Raw genomic sequence first — 23457 nt, 5'->3', positions numbered from 1 at the left:
ATATATATATATATATATCTCTGTAAGTTTCAAGAACTTTAAATACCCTTCTGTTGAACTCACGTGATAGGTTACATTTTTAATAAGTGACCTCCTCGGGGCTCCCATAGAGAAGCTCAATGGGGATCTCTTGCTATTTTCTAAGGGAGAAACATGACCTTGGTAGAAAAAAGGGGTTGGTATAGAGTTGGACGAGAGGGCAGCGAGGGAGTGGCAATGAGGGTTTTTAGGCGGCCAAGATAGGGAAGGTCATGGCACAACCTAGGCTATAGGGAATGAGGGAGGAGATGTGAAAGGCAAAACTATAGACGAGGCATTTGATTGCAAAAAGTGGGGAGCTAGAGACAGTGGGTTACTGAAGGGGAAACGTCTGAGTGTGTGCACAAGGCAAAGGGCTACAGTGGAGAGATGGTGTAGGGAAAGATCGCTAAAATCCCTGTAATTATTGTGACCACCTGGCAACACACGAAGGCGGGGAGCCAATGGTGGAAGCAATTATTACGGAGGGAATTAAGGTCACTAAAGGACCTTTCTCGATCGTCGATGCAACGCAAATATAGTCTAAAAAAACAACGCAATATTTTGCATGCTGAATTGTCGTGCTCTCTCTCTCTCTCTCTCTCTCTCTCTCTCTCTCTCTCTCTCTCTGTGTGTGTGTGTGTGTGTGTGTACGGTTCTGTGTGCGTGCATCCGTGGTGGCCACTACATGCATGGCCAGATGTCAGTTTCAACGACTTTGAGAAGATACTTTGCTTATGTTAGCCATCAGCCCAGAGTTTGAGCAGCAGGAGAGCTTATGTTAAAAAAACCAAAGATCAACGAATTTGCAATTAGAATTAGGTTGAGTTTAGGTTGGGCAAGATTAGGCAAGAAACTTGATGCTCTGTTTGTGAGAGAGCACCTCGCTTTTTTTTTTTTGGGGTGGGGGAGGATAGCGTAGGGTGCAAGTAAACATTAAAAGATTCCACGAGATCTTATTAAGAAATGAATTTCATTTCGGGGGGGGGGGATGGGGCGGGGGGGGGGGGGGGGTTCAATCGTGAGTGGGCGGGAGGTCAATCATGAGTCGTCAGATCTGGCAACGCAGAGGCACCTTGAATTTACAAATTTGCCCCGAATTAGCAAACCCGACGGCATTTACAAACTAACACACTAAAATCCCCTATATTTCAATGAATGCATGCGAGCATCGTGTGCTCTACGAGAGGGAGTGAATCGGTCCGGCTTTACTTTTTGCCCTGAACTTAGAGCCCCGTCCCGCCTAGTGGTTGGGGGGGTTGGAAGCTCTGCAACAGCTAGCGAAAGCGGTCCCATGCAACAATTGTAACGCAAGCAGCGGCTAGACGTAGTCGCTCGAACCCCTGCAAACTTTTGCTCAAAACCCAATTTTTACAACGCATTCGTAGTCTAAAAGCCCAAAATGGTAAAACGCTACTGAAGTCGTGCGTGCAAGTTGCTGCAAACGAATCAGAAGCTGCCAAGTAAGAAGCTCACCATTAAAGAGGTGTACGATACGCACTCGGTGTGACCATGCAAAAAACTTGTGGTGCATGGGAGAAGAATTCTCTGCAGCCCCCCTATGCGCTGAGTGGGACGGGGCTCTTACAAATGTACCCAAATCTCCTGGGCAGTGGGAGTAGATCCCATTTGAAAGAGTACCGAGCTTTTCAAATGTGTTCTCCTAGCCTATATCAAAATAATCAAAGCGATCTAGCAGTCCACGCGCGAACATTTTATAGGCACCATTTTAAGAGGTAAATTTGACTGTATTTGAAGATTTTACACTAAATTTCCCTAAACTTTCTAGGTTGTCTCACCCTCAAATTTGAAATTTATGGGTAAATTTCAAATTTTGCAGGTGATCTCTCTCCACTCCCCACCATGGCTTAGTACGAAAGATCTCATGTTTCAGCTTCTTGCTCCTGCATGGCTGATTTGAGAGGGAGTCTAGTCTAGAGAGAGGCCAACACAGTACTAGTTCAATTACAATTTACACATGATCTGAAACTCGCTACACTTAAAATGTCAGCCGTTAGCTGGTCCCTCCAAATCTACAGGTTTAGGGTGGTGAATGGGAAGAGACCTCTATACGCCTGTACACAACAACATATCTTACATGCTAGCCGGTGGAGTGGAGCTCCTCCTTCATGAGAGCAAAGCGGTGGGCAATGAAATTCGCGAAGCGTTTGTTTGCATCGGCATTACTCAGGCCATCCAGAGCCTCAGAAAACGAGGGTGACCTTGTGACATGATGTTGAGGGGAAGCTGATGGGACCATAGCCATTTTTTCCTCTGGTGGGGTTCTGCTGCTTCTTAAGCTCTGGCTTCTTTGCATTTGGGGCTTGTTTGCAGACAACGAAGAAGAGGTCAAGAGAACGTCAATGGCACTACTACGGATGCTTCTTGCACTGGGGGCCTTTTGCAATACATGTGCAGGCCTATTTGTAAGAGAAGAGGTCACATTCGTGACATCTGATGGGCTCGAATTTCGCTGCGATAGTCGCTGATCAGAGTAGCTCCGAACCATGCGGCTTTGATGTTGATGGACTGACCTTCTCGATTGAGGCTTTGCATGTGCTTGCTTATCATTATCTAAGATCAAGGGCTTGGCAGCACTAGCTCCATTAGATCTGCCATGATCTGGGGTGGGAACTGCACTCCGTGTGTTTTGGTGCAAGGTCTTTTTGGCCCTGGGGGACGATGGTGGACGCTGCATCAAGATGTTTGTGGATGTGTTTGACAATGGGACCTTAATTGCGGGCTTCCGAGTAGGAGGGGGAGAGTGTGATGGTGCCGGTGCCAGTGCCAAAGGAGGAGGTGGAGGATGAGATGTTGGTGTTGAAGAACGGGGCCGCCGACTCGACGCAGTCATTGCTGAATCCATGCTGATGACTATGGCTTGAGTAGTGCCTCCAGCCATAACAGAAGAGCAATTGGTAGTTATTTCCTGCTGAGATATGCATGACCTTCCACCATCAAATTTGCCATTATTGTCAAAGCCCTCCTTTTTCTCTGATTGTCTCCCCTGCACCATATTTGACATCTTGCATGAAATTGGCATCTGCAACTTTTCTGATACCATCATATTGTCCTGCCTCTTGGCCTGATCTTTTGAAGTAGAGCTGCTGTTATGAATGCTGTAAAAGTCTGGCCCCTTGACCTGCTGCCATTCATTATAATTGAGCTTTTGCAAGGTTCTGAAGGATGTGGGCTGGTCACCAAGGGGGCACCCAAAAGAGAGGACATGGTACTCCTCCGCAGGATCCGAAGAGACCAAGTAATGTGCATGAGGAGGTGAGGAGAGAAAGAAATCTTCATGACTCTGCACAGGAGGGCCATACTCGGGAAGTTGTGCACCGCCATAGTCAGATTTCACCGAAGGAAAGTCGGAGAAATCCGACACGGGGGTGACAGAGGATGAAGAAAGGTAGAAGGTCTTGAAGAGGATGGTGAAGATGATGAGATTAGCAAGGATGAAGATGGGGAATGGGGAGAGAAGGAAGGTGAGATGGTGCTGGAGGAGCTGTGTGGCAGTAAAACTAGAGAGGGGGACCTGGTTGAAGGTGGAGAGAGGAGAGGAAAGGTAGTGCAAGAAGGAGACGCTGGGTGAGAGGAGCTGGAGGTTCAGGAAGATTAAGGCTAGGATGAGGAGAGAGGAGAGGAAGAGGAGGACGATGTGGCCGAAGGGGGGATCTGCGGAGGTGGTGGGCAGAAGCAGCGGGCGCCGCTTCTTGGGTATTATAGTATGAGTATTGTACACACTAGAATAGTAAGGTGAAGTGCTTGCCATAAAATTACTGCAAGCGCTTAACTACTCTCAGATTTGGTTGCTTAACCCCGCTCTTGCTTCCTTGCTTTTTATACGAAACAACCACACACACACACACAGAGAGAGAGAGAGAGAGAGAGAGAGAGAGAGAGAGAGAGGGGCAGGGGGAGCGCGGGGGTTCAGGGTATGAGCTCGACCCCTTGGACGTTTCTGAGAAAGAGATGAAAACGGGCTTACCAATATTTGGTAGCCGGTTAACACTATGAAAGAAAGAATGAGAATCTTTTTTGCAATGTGTATAGAGAGAGAGAAAAGAGAGAGAGAGAGAGAGAGAGAGAGAGAGAGAGAGAAAAGAGAGAGAGAGATATAGATACTCATATCTACAAAGGCCAATGTTGCCTATGAGACAAATATCAACTAGCAGCTTAGATCCATGTTTGATAACATCTCATCACAGATGAGTAAAAATAAGTGAGAGAGACCATAGGGCTAATGAGTTTCTAGCCTAGTGGTAAAGTATTTGGGTGGGTGGATAAAGATCCACGCGCAAACTTTGGGATATGATAAGGGGAGGGGATCAGGGCTCGGGGAAAGATAGGTTCGCTTTATCCAAAGCTTGTTCAAAATGAAAAATGGCCGACTCAAGTTTGGGCGAGAAGGTTCTCAAGCCGGTTCAAATCATGAAATTTTTAGATATAATATGAGATTTTTAGTGTGATTATCCCTCTCAAATTTAGAGTTAGCCTGCTCATATGCGTGTGAAAAGGTTCCAAAGCCGAGTCCCCAAAAAATGTTTCTGGAGCCTTGGAGGGGATACACATCATAACACACACACACACACACACACACACACACACACACAAACATGCACACTAGCCTTAGAGAGATGTTATACAGCTATAGGGAGGTGGTGATGTAGAGCGTCGTTCTATGCAAGCAAACACGATGTCTCTTTATGGATTTTACAAGAGGAAATTTTGAAGTAATTGTCTCAAAATCTAGGCAAGATTTGTTTTTTTGTCAAGTTCAAAGCAGCACAATTGTAACCCGAGGCACACTCTTGGCGAGCACTGCAGGTCCCACACACACACACACACATGCACTCTATCCCCAAAGCGAGCTTCGGAGGAAGAGTGAGTGTAGGTTTATCTTGAAGATGGGCTATGGCTTTCTATCTATCTAAAAGGCTAAGAAGCGCAATGAGACATGCTCGTTGTTGCGCTGTGAAGCACAGCATTGCAAAAGGAGGCGGGGGCGGGGGCGGGCCAGTGTTGCACTTTACAAGTCTTATAGCGCTCCACTTTGAAAACGTACCCCCCCCCCCCCCCCCCCCCCCCCCCCCGAACTTCAAAGACCACATTGTAGCCCGCCTTGCCGGCTAAGCTTGGCATATAAGGCTATGGGCGCACTCATGGAAGACTTGACCTTGACAACACACACTTCAAAAGTATGTAGCTTTGAAATTGGAACTCAAAATCTTTTGCATAGTTCACTTTTCACATCTCTTTAGTACGCAAGCAAAATGATAGCATGCCTTAAAAGTGACAACATTCCCTTACCCTTCCTCCTAAAGTCGTGATTTAAACAAGCGTCCACTTAGCATATCCCACGATTTATATCCTCCGTGTGTAGTATATACTTAGGTTAGAATTCAACATGAATTCTGCCTTGTTCACTAAGCTGGTCGGTAAGCTTGTGAATAATTGCCTTCCATTGTCACCATGATTGATCAATCTCACAGTTGTTGGATTACACTGTGCCTCTAGCCTTGCAAGACTCTTTCCTTTTCACGAGTTTGTTCATGTTTTGAAGGGCAGATCATGCCTGGTTTTCATCAGAGCAAAGAAGCTCCTTCAGGGCTCAATTCTTAAGGTGCTCATCACTTAAGATTATGCTGATTATTCTCCTAAAATTTTGTTTTATTTGCAACCAATAAGGAAGATTCCCTCTGTCCTTAGGTGTGGACGGTGTGGGTTTTTGTTTCTTTTTTAGAAAACAGTGGTCTCAACATTGTTTCCTATGAGCATTTACATGCACATTCCTTATATCTAGCATCAATTGCATATAAAATGTCAATATTCAAAAAGAGTTCCACAGTTTTAACACACTCGTGGTCTAGACTTGCCTATTGGTGGATATGTCCTTTTCTACCCCTTTTGGCAATGGTTCATATATGGGAAGAGCACGCACATACACCCACACATGCCAATTATTGGTATACACACAGAACTTCAAACTATTTTGCACTCTCTTTCCCCCTCTTTTACCCTCCTTCCACACATTTTATAAAACAAAAGTCATGGTACAAATTTGGTATATGTCTCCTTAATAGCTACCTGAGTGCGGATATGCATGTGGTTCGAATGTTTTAGCAAATTGATACAATTTTTGAGGCTTTTAATCTATTGTTTGAATACGTGTGGGTGGGTGGGCGGGGGGAGGGGGAGGGGGAGAGAGAGAGAGAGAGAGAGAGAGAGAGAGAATGGGTATGGGTATGGGTACCTCACATATTTGTGCAATAAGATTATTCTGACAACCTATGTTTTTCTATTTTAATAATCCTACTCAATTTCCAATAGTTCAACCCATTTTCCTTATTATTCTTGTTCACATGTTCACATATTTGTTTCGTATCATATAGGCTATGTAAGGGATAATTAAAGAAGCGTCTACACTACAAAACCTTAAGGTGGTGGAGACCTCTAATCCACACAATTTGAGTCCTCTTGCATGCTGGAAGCACTTGACCGATCGAGCATCCTTCCTTGGTGCCACATGGCCCACACATTGCAAATATACTTAAATGGCATGCTTCTAACACTCAATTTATTGCCATCACTCCTCTTTCTTCAAAGTACCTCAAGGCACATTGGCTAAGATTGCATCAAGGACAAGCCTTATGAAATCAACACCGGGACATGAGCTTGTAACTTAAACAATGAGTGCAACACCAAGTAATGGCTGCTCAAATAACGACGATACAAATTGGGTCCCATACGAATTGTGTGAAGCCATGAGGACCAAACTTCTCAAGAGGTCACTCCTCCCATTAGTTTTGTTGCACATACACACAGCTGAAAGATTTCCCCAATTGTTCTAGCCATCTAGATCTCAAAATTTTATGGTGATAGAGAACTTAGCTAGTCAAGCCAATTTGAGCCCACTTGCATGTTATCAAATAAATAATTTACCCAATATATAGTTGGCTGCAAATTGTTGGATTGTATCTTGTACAAATATGACAAAAAATTTATCTATTACTATGTTTACATTTTCAAAATTGCCAACAAAGCATGAGAATAAGAAGCTAGAGAAGATAGACTAGGTATAATACTAGTGTCAACATGCAGCAAACCTAGGTTGTGGGCATATATACAAGGAAGGGAGAAAAAATCCTTCTCAAAAAAAAAAAAAGGATTGCACCTTTAGGTTCATAGTCCTAAAGGTGCTCACAAGGTATCACCAAATAATATGGTAACAAATCCTCTTGGTGGAAATTTTGTAAACAAGAGGTGGCACTCATGTATAGGTGTGCGCTCGAGATGCATACATGTCATAAAGGTCCTTGAAGCTACTCAATCTAATTGGACTCATTAAATTTGGCCCGATAATTGGCAATGGTGGCAATTAATTTTCATCAACATTTATCCTATGTGGTAGATACTCCTTATTATTTTGTAACATGTTTGGGAAATAGGAGGCAACAGTGGTAGCTAATGTTCATTGACAATTATCCTATGTGGTGGATACTCAAATATTGTAATGGAAATGGCCTATGAACTTTGAGGATAGCGAAAGCAGGAGAATTAAAGAGAGAATTTTTGTGAGACTACTTTGAGAACATAAAGGGTGAACTTAATTGACGGTAGCAACATAATCATAGTACTTAATTAACTAGGCATGAACAATACTTTTGTAAGAGAGAGAGTTTAGAGAACTTGACAATAGTTGTTGAGGACCAGATTTATGTGGAGCCGGTCCCCCCTCTAATAGGCTTTTGTATTATAGATTCTCCCATCAAGAGAGACTTGGTATAACAATACAATCTTTGTGTTCCTTGTGACCTAAGTGATACATGAAGATGGAAACCTTCATGCATCACGAGCTTAACATAGACTTTGTAAAAAGCATTAACTATTCCTAGCCTCAGTCCCAAGGCCTCAAACACCTTCAAAGGTGGAGAGAGCTAGCAGGGAATGAGGGTAGGGAAGAGGAAGAAGAAACATTCATAGGAGAAATAAATAGTTCCTCACTTATCACCACTCTTCTTGCTAGCATACATAATAGCATAGTAATGAAGATGGAGAAGATGGCAAGCTTAAGCATTGAAGCATGGCTCTTGGTTGGATTTGCATTCCATAGCCAAGAGTGTTGGTGTAGGCTCTCAACTTCCCTACTAGCTTGGAGAAGGAGATGGAGCTCTTGCGCTTTGCACTTCACACAATGAGTGTGTATGTGTGTGGGGAAGAGTATACACGCCAAGCAACCCCCCTCCTTGCTTTGGTTGATCCCCTCTTCTAGCAGTATCTTGCATATGATTGGACCTCCTCAAGCTTGGCCAATCGGAGTCTTAGTGCATATCAAGCAACAAGGGTAGTCTTGGGACAAGTGTCCCCCTTTCCCCTTTGAGAGAGGTGAATTAAGGAATGCAAAAACAATTAATTAAATCAACTAAATTATCATTGGACCCCTTGGGAGGCTAACCAATAGGCTCTAGGCACACTATGAGGACAACATGAAGAGGAGGTTGACAAGTGTCCATGTTGCATTCTTTGTACCAAGGATGCCTTGCGTTGAGGGTGTAGGTGTTCTCTCTCTAGCCCCTACAATGAGGGCTCACCCCTCATGAGTAGGGATCATGCATTGACTTTTTGAACCCTTACTTAACCCTTCAAGAACCTTAGTCATGGAGCACCTTAGTCATTAAGCACCTCAAGCACCTTAGTCAATAAGCACAAAAAGTACCTCAAGCACCTTAGTCAGCAAGCACGACAATGGCTTGTTGGTGGGGGGGGGGGGAGATGAAGCTCCGCGAGGCAGGCCAGTGAGATGGGTTGAAGCTGAGGGTAAGGTAGCGGTCAAACGTCGAGCAGGTACATGCAGCGATAGGATGCTACTACGAGATGGCGGGGCTTTTTATTGATGGTGAACATTGAGGGCTATCACTACGAGGACGATGTTGACAAGTGAACCGAGGGCAAGGCAGCGGGTGATGTCGATCACAGATAGCAGTTGAGGGATATGGGGTTGGGTGGGCTGTAGGTGATGACGAGGATGCGTTGGTGGAGACGCTGCAGGCAAATGAGGGTAATCGGGTAGAGAAGGGAAAGAGCTTAGATGACAAGCAGGCAAGTGGGCTTGAGAGTGACGCGAGCTTGCAGGAGGCACCAGGGAGAACTATATATGGCACGGATGGTGGTAGGCGGGGGGCTCCGAATAGCCAAGGATGTTGATCTTTGGGTTGAGCAGAGAGCGACAGGATGAGTTGAAGTTGGGATACCAAAGAAGGCACTATTTTTTCTTCTGAGCATTGTGAGAAGGGTCAGCGGGCCTCCAGAGTGCCATTGCTGCTATCTCGAGCTACATGGCATCAGGCTATTTTTATTAATTTTGGGGCTTCTCTCACCAGACTAGGCTCCAACTATAAAATAAACTGGTCTCAAGAAAAGGATCCCACTAGTTTTGTCTTCATAGACACACACATATACACAAATGTTTCTAACTTGCTCTACAAAAGCTAGGAAATTGAGCTTCAAAGCTTGATTTTAATTACACCATTAATTTGCAATGCTTAGCCCAGAATAACCACGGAAGGGCTCAATCAAAAGCTAGCGATCATGGCTACGCGCGCACACACACACACACACCCCTATTCAATTGAGTCCAAATTTTGCAATTTAAATATGTGACTGAGGTTATGTACACATACCAACAATGCAATGTGTTATGTGTTCAAGAAAAAAAAAAGCAATTATGAATGCAATTGCAAAGGCCTCATACACAAATTGATGCAAAAAACACTAAACAAATGCTCTAAGAAAAGCGATTTATTAGAGGAGTTTATTCACACACTAATCATTCCCTTAATTAGTCTCAAAATGAGGGTAGTGGCTCAGTGGAAGGACCATGAACATATCCCTACTAATCATGAGATAATTAAGGAATAGATTAGTGTGTGGCTAAGCTAATAAGAGGACTAAGTAGAGAGAATTGGGATCTAATGATTAGGAGGTGTTGATCACCGTTATGACTATGATACCAGTTGTAGGGTTGAGGTGAATAGATTAGTGTGCCATTCATACTAATGGCATGCTTGAAGAGGTTAGTGTAGAGCTTGAGAGAGAAATATTGCACAATACAATATAGAGTATACTTGCAAATGATAGACTAACATTTTATTCAGCAGAATGTGCCACTATATAGGCTTATACAAAAGAGACAGCATGAGCACAAGATGTGGCTACCTATGCACAAATACGATTGGCTAGTCTTTAGACATGAGTTGTAAGGGGTTCTTCACACACTACAACACTACATGAAGATATCGACGCGTATATATCGACGGCCATGCTTTTCCACGTGTATATCGACCTAATTAGCGTGCGTCGCTATACGCATCGATATAAGCATCGCAGTGTGCATCGATATACGCGTGGAAAGGCTTTATTTGCCACGCGTATAGCGACGCAAAAAAAATTGGGGGAAAAAAGCGAAACCCGCGCGCAAGGGCCATTTTCGCCTGCTCAGATCTTGGCTGAAACCTGCTGCGTAGGTATTATGTCCATCTCCCTCCCCCCCCCAACCCCTCCCTCTCTCTCTCTCTCTCTACATCGTGTGTGTGTGTGTAGGAAACAGAGAGAGAGAGAGAGAGAGAGAGAGAGAGAGAGAGAGAGAGAGAGAGAGAGAGAGAGAGAGAGAGGGTGTGTGTGTGTGCACATGTGTGTGTGTGTAGGAAAGAGAGAGAGAGGTGTGTGTGTGTGTGTGTAGGAAATAGAGAGAGAGAGAGAGAGAGAGAGAGAGAGAGAGAGAGAGAGAGAGAGAGAGCGGTGTGTGTGTGTGTGTAGGAAAGAGAGAGAGAGAGAGAGAGAAATGTGTGTGTGTGTGTGTGTAGGTAATCAAAGAGAGAGAGAGAGAGAGAGAGAGAGAGAGAGAGAGAGAGAGAGAGAGAGAATTAATGTATGCTTAGGAAATTAAAATTAAAGAGAGAAATGAAATGAAATGTTATATTAACTTCTTCGAAAGGCCAAAGTGACCTATGAGACATGAGACAAGAAAGTTACAATGTGATGGATCTGATACAAAGTCAGAGTAAGAAGATGACAAAATAAAATATTATGGAATCCTAAACTGTTGGGTGTGGACTAAACGGTTAAACCAGCTAGCTAGGATAGGTAGATCATAGGAGATCTAGCATCTGTCGCTGGCGGATCTCATCAATCTCCTCCATGGTCAGTAGTCTGACCGGGCGTTGTGCATGTCGAGCCTAAGTGACCTAGCTAGATCCTCTGATGCAGCCTCTGTCGATGTTGTGTAGTCCTCCACAATCGTGGGCGTCTAGATCTCTCTAGCTCAGTCGCTCGTTCGATCAGTAGAGAGATAGGGAAGTAGAGAGCGAGAGACAGAGAGAGAGAGAGAGATACAGAAAGAGAGTTATATATATATATATATATATATATATATATATATATAGAGAGAGAGAGAGAGAGAGAGAGAGAGAGAGAGAGAGAGAGATAGGGAAGTGGAGAGCGAGACAGAGAGAGAGAGATAGGAAAATAGGGAAATAGAGAGAGAAAGAGAGATAGCTAGCGAGAGAGAGAGAGAGAGAGAGAGAGAGAGAGAGAGAGAGAGAGAGAGAGAGAGAGAGAGAGAGAGAGAGATAGCGAGAGCGAGATCGAGAGATAGGGTACGTAGACAGAGAAGAAACTATGGAACTAAAAGAGGCAAAGGGGTTTTGCCTGCTACATGCATTGCCATGTACACCTGGGAGTGCACGTATGTGTCTACCCATATAGGATTTGACCAATAAAGATGAGATTTTGACCCGGTGATCCTGATCTCCGTACACCTCTGGACCGAGGTGTACGGAGATTGGGCAAGACTAGAGAATGCGAGGTAGTTTACATTGTGAGGAGTATATATATATATATATTAAAACAACATTCATAATCATTGTAGATGGCAACGTCATCAACTAACATGGAGGAAAAGATTGCATGCTCGTGCACGTTCTGCAAGTATCAAATCATGCGCAAGCGTAGGATATGTAATGAGCATGTGCACAAGTACGGAGAGTTTGCTAGAGAAATCGTACAGAATCTGCGATACGACTCCTACGGAACGGGCATTGATTTCTGCGACATAGCACCTACATCTGAGAGAGAGAGAGAGAAAAAAGATTATGCGTGAAGGTCCGACCAATATAGAGCCACGGATGGAAGCAGAAAAGGGCTTACAGACAAAAGACGATGGCATGGAGGAGATGCTGGATGCCTTCTTCCAGACAAGCGAGGAGAACGCGAACGAAGCAGCACCAGAAGCCGTGCACCTATCTCCTAAAGACATGTTGAGGAAGTTGGCACGTCAACCAATCTATGAAGGCGCCAAAATATCTGTGCTTCGTACTTGTCTGGCGTTTTTGAATCTTCAGTCAGTGTACGGGTGGTCAGATGCAAGCGTCACTGCTTTGTTTAGGTACGTAATTTAAAAAAGAGATTTTCCGATTGCAATGGTGATGTGCTCGGAGAGCTTTTTAATTTAATGTGGCTTAAACAGGTTATTGCGGGAGCAACTTCTCCCGGCTGGCAATGAAATGCCCCCCTCCAGGCTAGACGCAAAGCAACTTCTGACCTCAATTGGCTTGGACTACAACAAGATTCATGCATGTCCAAATGATTGCATTCTTTTTCGCAATGAATTCGCAGATTGTCTATCATGTCCTAAGTGCGGAGCAATGCGCTACAAACAGGATGCAGTTGGCGAGACAGTGCCAGCTAAAGTGTTGCGGCATTTTCCTATTATTCCTAGGATAAAAATCATGTTTCGTTGTGGTTCCATTGCAAAGTTGATGCGGTGGCATTCTACGAATAGATCCACTGACGCAACTTTTAGGGTGCCCGCTGATTCAAAGGCTTGGAGGCACATTGCAGATACCTGGCCACATTTTAAGAGTGAACCACGCAATTTGCGTTTGGGCGTGGCAATGGATGGAGTCAATCCATTTGGCTTGAGAAGCTCTTCATGGAGCACTTGGCCTGTGTGCCTTATCAATTACAACCTCCTGCCGTGGCTTGCCATCAAGAAGGGTCATTTGATATTAAGCTTGATTGTACCTGGTAAGTTCAAGGCAAAAAACATGGATGTTTATCTAGCTCCACTAGTTGACGAGCTCTAGGAGTTATGGCATGGGATCGACATAGCAGATGCGGTTGAACCAGTAGGACAACAGCATGCAAGGATCCATGGACTTCTTATGTGGACTATGCATGATTGGCCAGGATACGGAGAAGCTTCTAGTAATGGTTATTGATTTACAAAATTCTCCCTATTCGCAAGCCCTTTGGCTTGGCCTGATTCATGCTTTAATATATGCAGAGCTAACAACTTCGGGATACAATGCATGTCCAATTTGCGGGCAGTCTTTGGATGTGCGCTATTTTGCCTCTCTTTGAAAGACAATTTATCAAGGCCACCATCGTTATCTTCCAGATGGCCATCACTTACGCGAAGGTCAGCTTGGTCGCGTCGAATGTCGTCCTATGCATGTACAAGAGTGGCGTCGCCGATGGGAGCAACATGAGGGGCAACCTGTTCCAGGAATGAAATGTTTGTCCATTCTCCATACGTTGCCGTATGGGGGTGATCTACTAATTGTTGGGGTATAAAGCCCAATGTGGTCGCCCAGGTAAGTGGGCGGGCCGCCAGGTATGTACACATATTCTTTTGTAAAAACCTAATAAGAACTCACTATGCTCTACACATTACAGTAGAGCGAGTTCACCATATCGTAGTGCTCTTCTTCTCGCACTCTCTCTCGCGTCGCACTTCCGCTCGTACTCCTTCAACTGGTATCAGAGCTCAGATCGAGGCTCGGGGCAGCACTGCAGGAGGCTAGAGTCACCAGCTCAGATTGGAGTGAAATTCGACAGGCGAAGACACGGCCCCAAATCCTGCTGGTGAGCCCGAAGGACTCGGTGTTCTCAGAATTTCATTCTGAGGTCATCTCGGCCACCGTTCGGCTTCGACAAAGGTCTGCGCAAGCCATTTTCGACTATGTGGTCTCGACGGGTGCAAATCCGACTCTGCAAATTTGGGATTTTCGGCCTACGACTGCAGGTGCTGAGAATATCGGCACTCCCAGAGTGTTGATTTGTGGCTGTCTACACATCGAAGGACGGCTCACAGTTCTTGGAGGCGTGTCACATATGACACGGGCGCATCTACACACAGACTGTAGGTGACATCCACTAGTTCATCAGGTAGCTTGTGTTTGCTGCTTGATATTCTAGATTTCATCCTGACATTGCAGGTACTTCCACATGGGATGTATTGTCAGAGATGATGTATGTCTGTTCAAGGTTTGCTGGCTGTGAGTCACGCAGCAAACAACCGCCGCAACGGTTACAGCATACAGTGGGAAATTTGTGGATGTATGACTTTGTGGGAAGTCTATGTACTGTCAGATTTACTGCAGCCTTTGTTAAGGGTTGAGTGAGGTTTTATTGAGCTGGGGGATTCTCGAATGTTGAGATCCTTTCGGTGATACAGGTCCTGGAGCGATCCCTCGAGCACCCTTAGATAGGCAACTAGGATGTATTGACTGTGAGTTAGACAGTTGGGATTGCATCTTTGCTTTACTGCCATTGAGGCATTGTCGCAGTCTATGCTTATAGGACAGTGACAAGACAGTGAGAGACAGTACAGGTGCAGGACAGGTTTACCCGCAGCTTACAGTGTCAGAGAGATAGTGTTTTTTGAGCTGTTTTTTGGTCTGTTTTTTGAGTACACCAGAGCCATTTTACAAAGGAGACTCTGCCAAAATTTATGCAGAATTTGAAGCTTTCTTGGTTCATTTGACAGGTTGATATTGGTTCAGAGGTCAGTTTACAGGGGAAACTCTGCCGAATTTTTCCCAGGAAAGTAAACCATTGTGAAGCGTAGCTATGGCTGGATCACAGGACACTGCTCTTTACAATATCAAGAAGCTGGATGGAACCAATTTCCCATTGTGGAAGAAGCAGATTTCGCACGTGTTGGTACAAAAGAAGCAGATAAAACCTATAAAGCTCAAGGGGATAAAACCAGAAGATATGGACGAAGATGAATGGAGCGAAATGGATGAATTGGCACTTTCTACCATTATGCTGACTTTGGCAGAAAGCGTTTACTTCAATGTAGAAGACGAGATGTTGGCTTATCAAGCATGGTTAAAGCTGAGTGATCTTTATGAGAAGCAGAGTGCAGCTTCACAGGTATATTGGCTTAAGAAGCTTGTTGACTTGAAGATGAAAGAAGGGACACCTATGTCCAATCATCTGAATGAATTCAACACAATCTACAGTCAGTTGTCAGCTCAAGGTGTCAAGTTTGATGAACCTGTTAGAGCTATGTTCTTGTTGATCACATTGCCGGAAAGTTGGGACACTTTTCGCACGGCTTTGAGTAATTCTGCACCTCCAGATGGTTTGAACATAGCAGGTGTAGAAGGAAGTCTGCTTACTGAAGAAACCAATAGAAAGACAATGGACAAAGGCAAAGGAACAGCCTTAGTTGTCAGGGGAAGGACCAAAGAAAAGTACAAAGGTGGAAAGAGGAATCAGTCTCGTAGCAAGTCCCGCAGTGCTAAAGGCAAGAGTGACATAGAATGCTACCATTGTGGCAAGAAGGGTCACATGAAAAGAGACTGCAGAGAATGGAAAGCAGAAAAAGGCAAAGAGAAAGCTGAAGACCATGGTGAGAAGAACAAGTCCTCAGTGAAGATTCAAGAAATAAATGTGACAAACACTGTTACAGAGGATGACAGTCTAGTGTCAGGAGACATCTACTTCTTGAAGAATACAATGGACTCAGCTCTTCGTACAGCATCTGATGGAAATGCACTGAGTGACTGGATTATAGACTCAGGGGCATCACTTCATGTGTCTCCAAACAAGGAGTGGTTTACCTCTTATGTGACCACTAAAGATCATGTTCGGCTAGACAATGGGCAGACATGTGAGATCTTAGGTGTTGGAGATGTTCAATTGAAGTTTCAGAATGGCTCTTCTTTCACACTGAAGAATGTGAGACATGTTCCCGCAATTACAAAGAGCTTGATCAACATAGGTTTACTTGATGATGCTGGCTACGTCACCACTTTTGGACAGAACATGTGGAAGATATCCAAGGGTTCTATGACAGTAGCACATGGAGTAAAGTCTGGAGGACTTTACATGATTTATGTATCAAATGTCTCTAAAAATGTAATCAATGTAACCGAGCAGCCGAACGTTTCTTTGTGGCATAGCCGGTTAGGACATATGTCCAAGAAGGGAATGGAAATCTTGTCTCGTTCTGGTTATTTGTCTGGCTTTTCATTTAATGATTTTGAATTCTGTGAACATTGTCTGTATGGTAAGCAAACACAGCAGCCACATAAGCATAGAAGCAGTAGAAGAGATACACAGTTGGCACTTGTTCATAGTGATTTGTGTGGACCTATGCCTAACCTATCTCTAGGGGGAGCTTCTTACTTTATGACATTTATAGATGATTACTCGAGGAAAGTATGGGTTTACTTTCTCAAGCACAAGGATGAAGTGTTTAGTGTTTTCAAAACGTTTGTGACACTTGTGGAGAATCAGAGTGGCAAGAAGCTTAAATGCTTACGCACTGACAATGGTGGAGAGTATGTTTCAAAGGCCTTTCAGGACTTTTGTGAGTCAAAAGGTATAAAATGTGAACTTACTGCTCCTTACAATCCTCCTCAAAATGGTGTTGCTGAGAGGATGAATAGGACCATACAAGAGAAGGACAGAAGTATGTTGTCTAATGCACAGCTGCCAAATGGGTTTTGGGCTGAAGCTGTATCAACAGCTGTTCATCTTGTAAATAGATCTCCTAGCAAGGTTTTGCAGAAGGATTCAGTGCCAGAGATGGTATGGTCAGGCAAAATTGTTGAGATGTCGAGCTCTACATCTTGAGCTGGCATCCACTAAGTGGTCTTGGCCGCTTACGGCATTTACTCACTGGCGCGTTAGGTGACCGACACGGAGGATCTCTGCCAGTGATTCTACAGCTGGACTACACTTATAGTGCCAGCCTAGTACGCTTCTAGCGAGTTCACACTTAGTGACCGCATGTACATATGTGCTACTTTTCAGCTTTAGCACTTAGTCATTTTGTACTCTCTTTTCTATGAAGAAGAAGAAGAAGCTTTCCATCTCTGTGTGCTTTGTGCTTGTTTTGTGTAGCTCTCTTGCATCCTCATTCTTTACATGGTATCAGAGCCTGGTGCAGGCAAGAGAGGCTAAGAGAGCAAGAGCATCACAATCCCTTCGTTTGCAATCCATGACCAGGGTTTTTTCGCACAAGTTTTTGAACAGGTCTCCAAAGTGCAGTATACAGAGATTTACTGTACAAGTACAGTGGTTGTATGTACGCTTGATTGTGGACACTCGTTGAGTGTAGAAAGCGTTATAGGTACCACGATAGCAGGTTCAACAAATTTGTAGGTTTTTGCAGATTGCAGCTATTTTGTCTTAGTGCTTCAAGATGTCTGACGGTTTCAGTCAGATTGTTACTAAGAAGATTGAGAAAAATAACTACCCTGCATGGAAGTTCAGAATAACAAATTTCCTAAAAGGAAAAGGTTATTGGGACTATGTAGAAGGAGACAATGAAAAGGAACCAGAGATTCCCGAGGCAAATGCTACAGCAGAACAAAGGAAAGCTTTGAGGGACTGGCAACAAGGCCAGAGCAAAGTGATGTATTGGCTTTCTATGAGCATCACAGATGGCATGATGGGCTATCTACAGGATGCTAAAACCCCTGCCATTGCATGGAGAAACTTAGGCAGGTAGCATTGTTGATAGGAGATCTACGAGTGGCTTCATGTTCTCTTTTGGGAGTGCTGCTGTTACTTGGAGCAGCAAAAAGCAGCCTACGGTTGCTTTATCGAGCACAGAGGCCGAGTATAGAGGTGCAGCAGTTGCGGCGTGCAAGGTAGCTTGGCTACGCACATTACTTGAGGACTTGGGAGTGCAGGTGGACCAGCAGATTTTCATCCATTGTGACAACCTCAGCAGCATGCAGTTGGCTAGGAACCCAGTGTTCCATGCCAGGACTAAACACATAGAGGTCCATTACCACTACGTTCGAGAGCGAGTGTTGGCGGGCGACATCGACTTGGTCTACGTCAGCACAGAGGAGCAGATAGCGGATATCTTTACCAAGGCCCTCGGAGCTAAGAAGCTTCGACGTTTCCGGACTATGCTTGGACTCTGCGACATGCAGAGCTCGAGGGGGAGTGTTGAGATGTCGAGCTCTACATCTTGAGCTGGCATCCACTACAGGTCTTGGCCGCTTACGGCATTTACTCACTGGCGCGTTAGGTGACCGACACGGAGGATCTCTGCCAGTGATTCTACAGCTAGACTACACTTATAGTGCCAGCCTAGTACGCTTCTAGCGAGTTTACACTTAGTGACCGCATGTACATATGTGCTACTTTTCAGCTTTAGCACTTAGTCATTTTGTACTCTCTTTTCTGTGAAGAAGAAGAAGAAGCTTTCCATCTCTGTGTGCTTTGTGCTTGTCTTGTGTAGCTCTCTTGCATCCTCATTCTTTACAAAAATGCCCTCATACAAGCATCTCAGAGTCTTTGGCTGTGAGGCATATACTCACGTTCCAAAGGAATTTAGGAACAAACTTGAGCCAAAGAGTAGAAAGTGCATCTTTCTAGGCTATGGTAATTCTGGTGAGATGGGGTACAGACTTTGGGATCCCGAATCCAGAAAGGTTGTCCGCAGCAATGATGTTCACTTTAATGAATGCAAATATCATTCTAAACCAGAGAGGGTTGAGGAGATTAGAACAGTTGTCTTCCAAGAAGATGGACCTGCACGTGCAAGACAAAATGTCAAGGCTCAAGAGGAGCAAGGACAGGATAGAGTGGAACCACAGGTTGTGGCTGAGCCTAAGCCACCTATTGTGCGTAGATCTGAACGTGTCACGCGACCTCCTGATAGGTTTGTTCCATCTATGAATTATGTCATGTTGACTGATTGCAATGAGCCTTCATGTTACAAGGAAGCAATGCAAATGAAGGACTCCGGGAATTGGCAATTGTCCATGCAGCCAGAGATGACAGCTCTGCATAAAAACCAGACATGGAAGCTAGTTAAATTACCACGGGGCAAAACGGCTCTACCCTGTAAATGTGTTTACAGGTATAAGATCACCGCTCATGATAGTCAGCCAAAGTACAAAGCACGGCTTGTTGCCAAGGGCTTTAAGCAAGAACAAGGAATTGACTTTGATGAAGTCTTCTCTCCGGTGGTCAAGATGACTACATTGAGATGCTTTCTTGCATTGGTTGCCATATTAGATTTGGTGTTGCACCAAATGGATGTCAAGACAGCGTTCTTGCATGGTGATTTAGATGTGGAAATTTACATGCAGCAGCCAGAAGGGTTTGTTGAGAAAGGCAAGGAAGATTGGGTATGCCAATTGTTAAAGAGTCTTTATGGCTTAAAACAATCACCGAGGGCATGGTACCATAAATTCCACAAGTTTATGCTTTCTCAAGGCTACAAACGTAGTGAGTTCGATCACTGTCTATATACAAAGAAGGCTAAGGATGGTAGTTGGCTGATCCTTATTTTGTATGTGGATGACATGTTGATTGCTGGCAAGCACTTGGATGAAATTTCAGCTTTGAAGTCAAAGATGGCAAAATCGTTTGACATGAAAGACATGGGTGAGGCAAGTCATATACTTGGTATGCGCATTGAGAGAGACAGATCAAAGAAGTTGATTTGGTTATCTCAAACAAAGTATATTGACAAGGTTTTGCAACATTTCAATATGGAGAAGGGAAAGGCACTGAGTGTTCCATTGCCACCATATGTGAAACTTAGCAAACAAGATTGTCCTGTGTCTGAGGAAGAACAGGATGAAATGGATAAGATTCCATATGCGTCTGCAGTGGGTAGTTTGATGTATGCAATGATTGCTACTCGCCCAGACATTGAATTTGCAGTGGGAGTAGTAAGTCGATACATGTCAAACCCAGGCAAGAAACATTGGGAGGCAGTGAAAGGAATATTGAGATACCTGAAACCTACAAAGAGTATGCGTATATGCTATGGGAGTCAGGAGCTAAGTGTAAGGGTTTTACAGACTCAGATTATGCAGGTGACTTAGACAACCGAAGGTCTACGTCAAGGTATGTCTTTACATTGGCTGGTGGAGCAGTATCATGGCGTTCTAGATTACAAGATTGTGTTAGTCAGTCTACTACAGAGGCTGAATATGTTGCAGCATCAGAGGCATGCAAAGAATCAATTTGGCTTAATCTACTAGTAACAGATTTGGGAATCAAAGAAGAGATGCCTGTGTTATATTGTCATAGTCAAAGTGCTATACAATTGGCTCGCAATCCAGTTTATCACTCAAAGACAAAGCATGTGGATGTGAAGTATCATTTCATCAGGGAAATGCTCGAGGATAAGAAACTTCAGCTTGTCAAAGTTCACACCACAAAAAATCTTGCTGATCTACTTACAAAAGGACTTACCTCAGAGAGCTTTGCGCATTTTCGCAAGCAGTTAGGTGTAGGGTAGTACATCACTTCTCTACATCTCTTGTATATTAGCTTGTATAGTAGCTTCTCTCACACTTAAAGTACCACATTGGACTTTAAGTGGGAGGTTGTTGGGGTATAAAGCCCAATGTGGTCGCCCAGGTAAGTGGTTTGAGATGTTTTTGTTGGATGTGAAGTGGTTCAAGGTGATTACTTCTGGTCGCAATGCAATGGTACGCAAAGATGGAAACAAACTTGTGCAAATAGATTCTACAAAGATTTGGAAAGATGCGAGCGACACATTTGCTCTCCCCGAACATTGCGAGCAAGTGGTCTTTGTACCGGACCCTCGAGAGCGACAATGGTGGTTTGTGGTTCAGGTTGCTCCAAGAAATAAACAAGTATTTGAAGGGCAAGATCTCCTGGAGGAAAGTCAGTCAGACGATGTCCATACTACTGTGACATTAGATGAGATGGACGAAGGTATGGCAGAGGAAGCTGACAGATATACGAGGGATGACGCAGACGAACCAGAATTGACACTTGTAGATGAAGATGCAATGGATGAAGACAATCTGCCAGAACGAGTTGGGGCAGAGTTATGTTTGCAATTAGAGATAAACGATGATACGGTGCAAGATCTTATCGATGATGCCTCACTCGTCGAGGTGTAGGCCTGTAAGTGTTTGTGTGAAGACGTTGATTTAAAATTAAGCTTAAAGTTAATTTAAACAATTGTGTTCTGACGCTTTATTTTACTTTCTTTGTGCAGGACTTTAGTATGGCAGACCAGATTCCAGATCCCGCTTCCATGAGTGCAGATGCATTCATGGGCTTCGTTACACGGATGACACCTGCTCAGATGGCAGAGGCTTCTCAGTATTGGGTAGCCAGAGGCATGGGTACTATGCCTCCGGGCTTCACACCGGAGGGTCCGACGCCTAGGGGGGGGACGTCTACGGAGGGGAGGATGCCTACGGGGGGGAGGACGCCTATGGTTACGACGCCTGCTTCTCCCATCACGGCCGCTTTGACACCTAGGGGTGGGACAGAGGCGGGTACGCCCTCATCTCCGCAGCACAGGCGCACTCACCGATCTTGGCGATCGTCAGGTGGAGGTGGTGGTTGCTGTGGAGGAGGGTCCACAGATGCTTCGACCCCTCCTCGCTCACGACCCCCATCCTACCCAGGCACACCTCTCGACACACCTCTTGGCACACCTCGGACACCTTGGGGGACACACGATCTTAGTGCCTCCAAGCTCTATACTGTACAGGCAGATGGTTCTGTTGACATGGATAGAGTCGGGATTGAGATGCGACAGCAAATTCGCCAGCTCGTGGAGCTGCAGTTTTCGACCAGCCTTTTGCCGTCTTGGGGTGATCAGGATGGGAACAAAGTCAATTACATAGCGAAGACCATCCTGAGAGAGTACCAGCATGCTCCGGGTTCTTCCGTTGTTCCGAGGAGGTGGATCAAGGGTGTTGCATGGGACACCTTGAAACATCGACGAGATGCAGCTCGGAAGGCTTTCAGGACCGGCTCGCCGAAGCCTTCGGGCATCCCACATGAGACGTGGCTACAGATCAGGGAGGATGAGCAGACAGCGGACACGCGGTTCAGACAGCAGTGTGAGGCCGCGCAGGTACGACAGATGACCAGGGGGACATCTCATCTTGGCAGCGGAGGCTTTGACACCTTTCGCTATGAGTTTGTGAGTTTCTAATCCAATCTTAACTATGGCGTTTTTTAAAACGCGATGAATCATGTATTCTTATTACTTTGATTTTTGTATAAACGCAGAATCTTGCGATGCATCGAGCTCTGTCACGCCAGGAGGAGTCAGATGGATATCGCAGAGGTATCTATGAAGTACTGAATGATCTTGAAGCTTCAGGAGAGCCTGTAGACTGGGAGGCCTTACAGTCTCGCTGATCGCTTGAGGTGAGACGTTAATATGTGTGAGTTGATTTAATTAAGTAAGTATATGTGAAGTAATATCCATAATAATTTTGTGAGTTGTCCTACTCTTTTTTGTACAGACAGTTATTGTTCAGACAGTTATTGTTTCCCTTATGGTTATGATTATTGTCATTGTCATTGTATAGACATGGTTATTTCTCCTATTCTTGTATAGACATAGTTATGGTTCAGGTTTTGTTAATGGTTATGTTTAACTTTCTGGTTATGCTTATGGTTATTGTTAATTTTGTTTATGGTTATGGTGATCTGTATTATGGTTATGCTTTTAAGTTATGGTTATGGTTCGTTATGGTTATGCTTTTAAGTTATGGTACGATACTTGTCTTTCATTGGCCTAGTGGAGGTTTCTAATAGCATGCCCTAATTTCCTAGTTGCAAAAATTGTTCTTTAAAGATGTTTATGAGGTATTTGCAAAATTTTAACAAATAAGAGGGGGTATTTTGATAAGTTTTCCTATTTTCTATAAAATTTGCAAGTTCTAGAATCTATTCCATTTCAAGTTTTAATTTTAGCCCTTTTATTCCTGGTTAAGGTTTAAATGCTACTTATTTTATAGAGTAAAACAATTAACGAGGAAGACAACTTATAGATTTTTAAGAGGAGATGACTCAATAGCTTGTAGTCAGCTGTCATCTTTGGAAGAGCTTAGCTAAATTGTGCATTGTACAATGTTGTAAGAACCACGATGACGATGCCTCGGAGTTAATGGCTAGTCACCATGCCACTATTGCTCTCATTGATTCAAATTTATGTATGCATACTAGTACCACTATTTCGTCGTTAATTTGTACTAAGGTTCTTTTGCCTCAAAGGTTGTGGAGCATATGCAAATAGTAGGATAAACAAGGTTTTAAAAAATTAACGTTATTGGTTTCAGATTTAGACAAAACTACGATCAATTTCTTGTAGGGCTCCGGCCTTGC

General features: G+C 44.2%; 1 protein-coding gene across 1 annotated transcript; it reads right to left on the bottom strand.

The window, feature by feature from the left end:
- Positions 1-2000: 2000 nt before the first annotated feature.
- On the bottom strand, positions 2001-3834 carry LOC147424601 (uncharacterized). The gene has a single exon (XM_086499815.1). It carries the CDS (start codon positions 3788-3790, stop codon positions 2120-2122), a length of 1671 nt encoding a protein of 556 aa, XP_086355941.1. The 5' UTR covers positions 3791-3834; the 3' UTR covers positions 2001-2119.
- Between the last annotated feature and the right edge of the window lie 19623 nt (positions 3835-23457).

Source organism: Adiantum capillus-veneris, chromosome 25 (assembly GCF_014529385.1).
Source record: "Adiantum capillus-veneris isolate H3 chromosome 25, ASM1452938v2, whole genome shotgun sequence".
NCBI classification, from domain to species: Eukaryota; Viridiplantae; Streptophyta; class Polypodiopsida; order Polypodiales; family Pteridaceae; genus Adiantum; species Adiantum capillus-veneris.
Note: the sequence above shows the minus strand (reverse complement) of the source record. Positions and strands in the feature narration are given on the sequence as shown.

What these genes read in the sequence shown, in the direction of transcription:
- LOC147424601 (XM_086499815.1), bottom strand. Translation starts at nt 3,790, where the DNA reads ATGGCAAGCACTTCACCTTACTATTCTAGTGTGTACAATACTCATACT.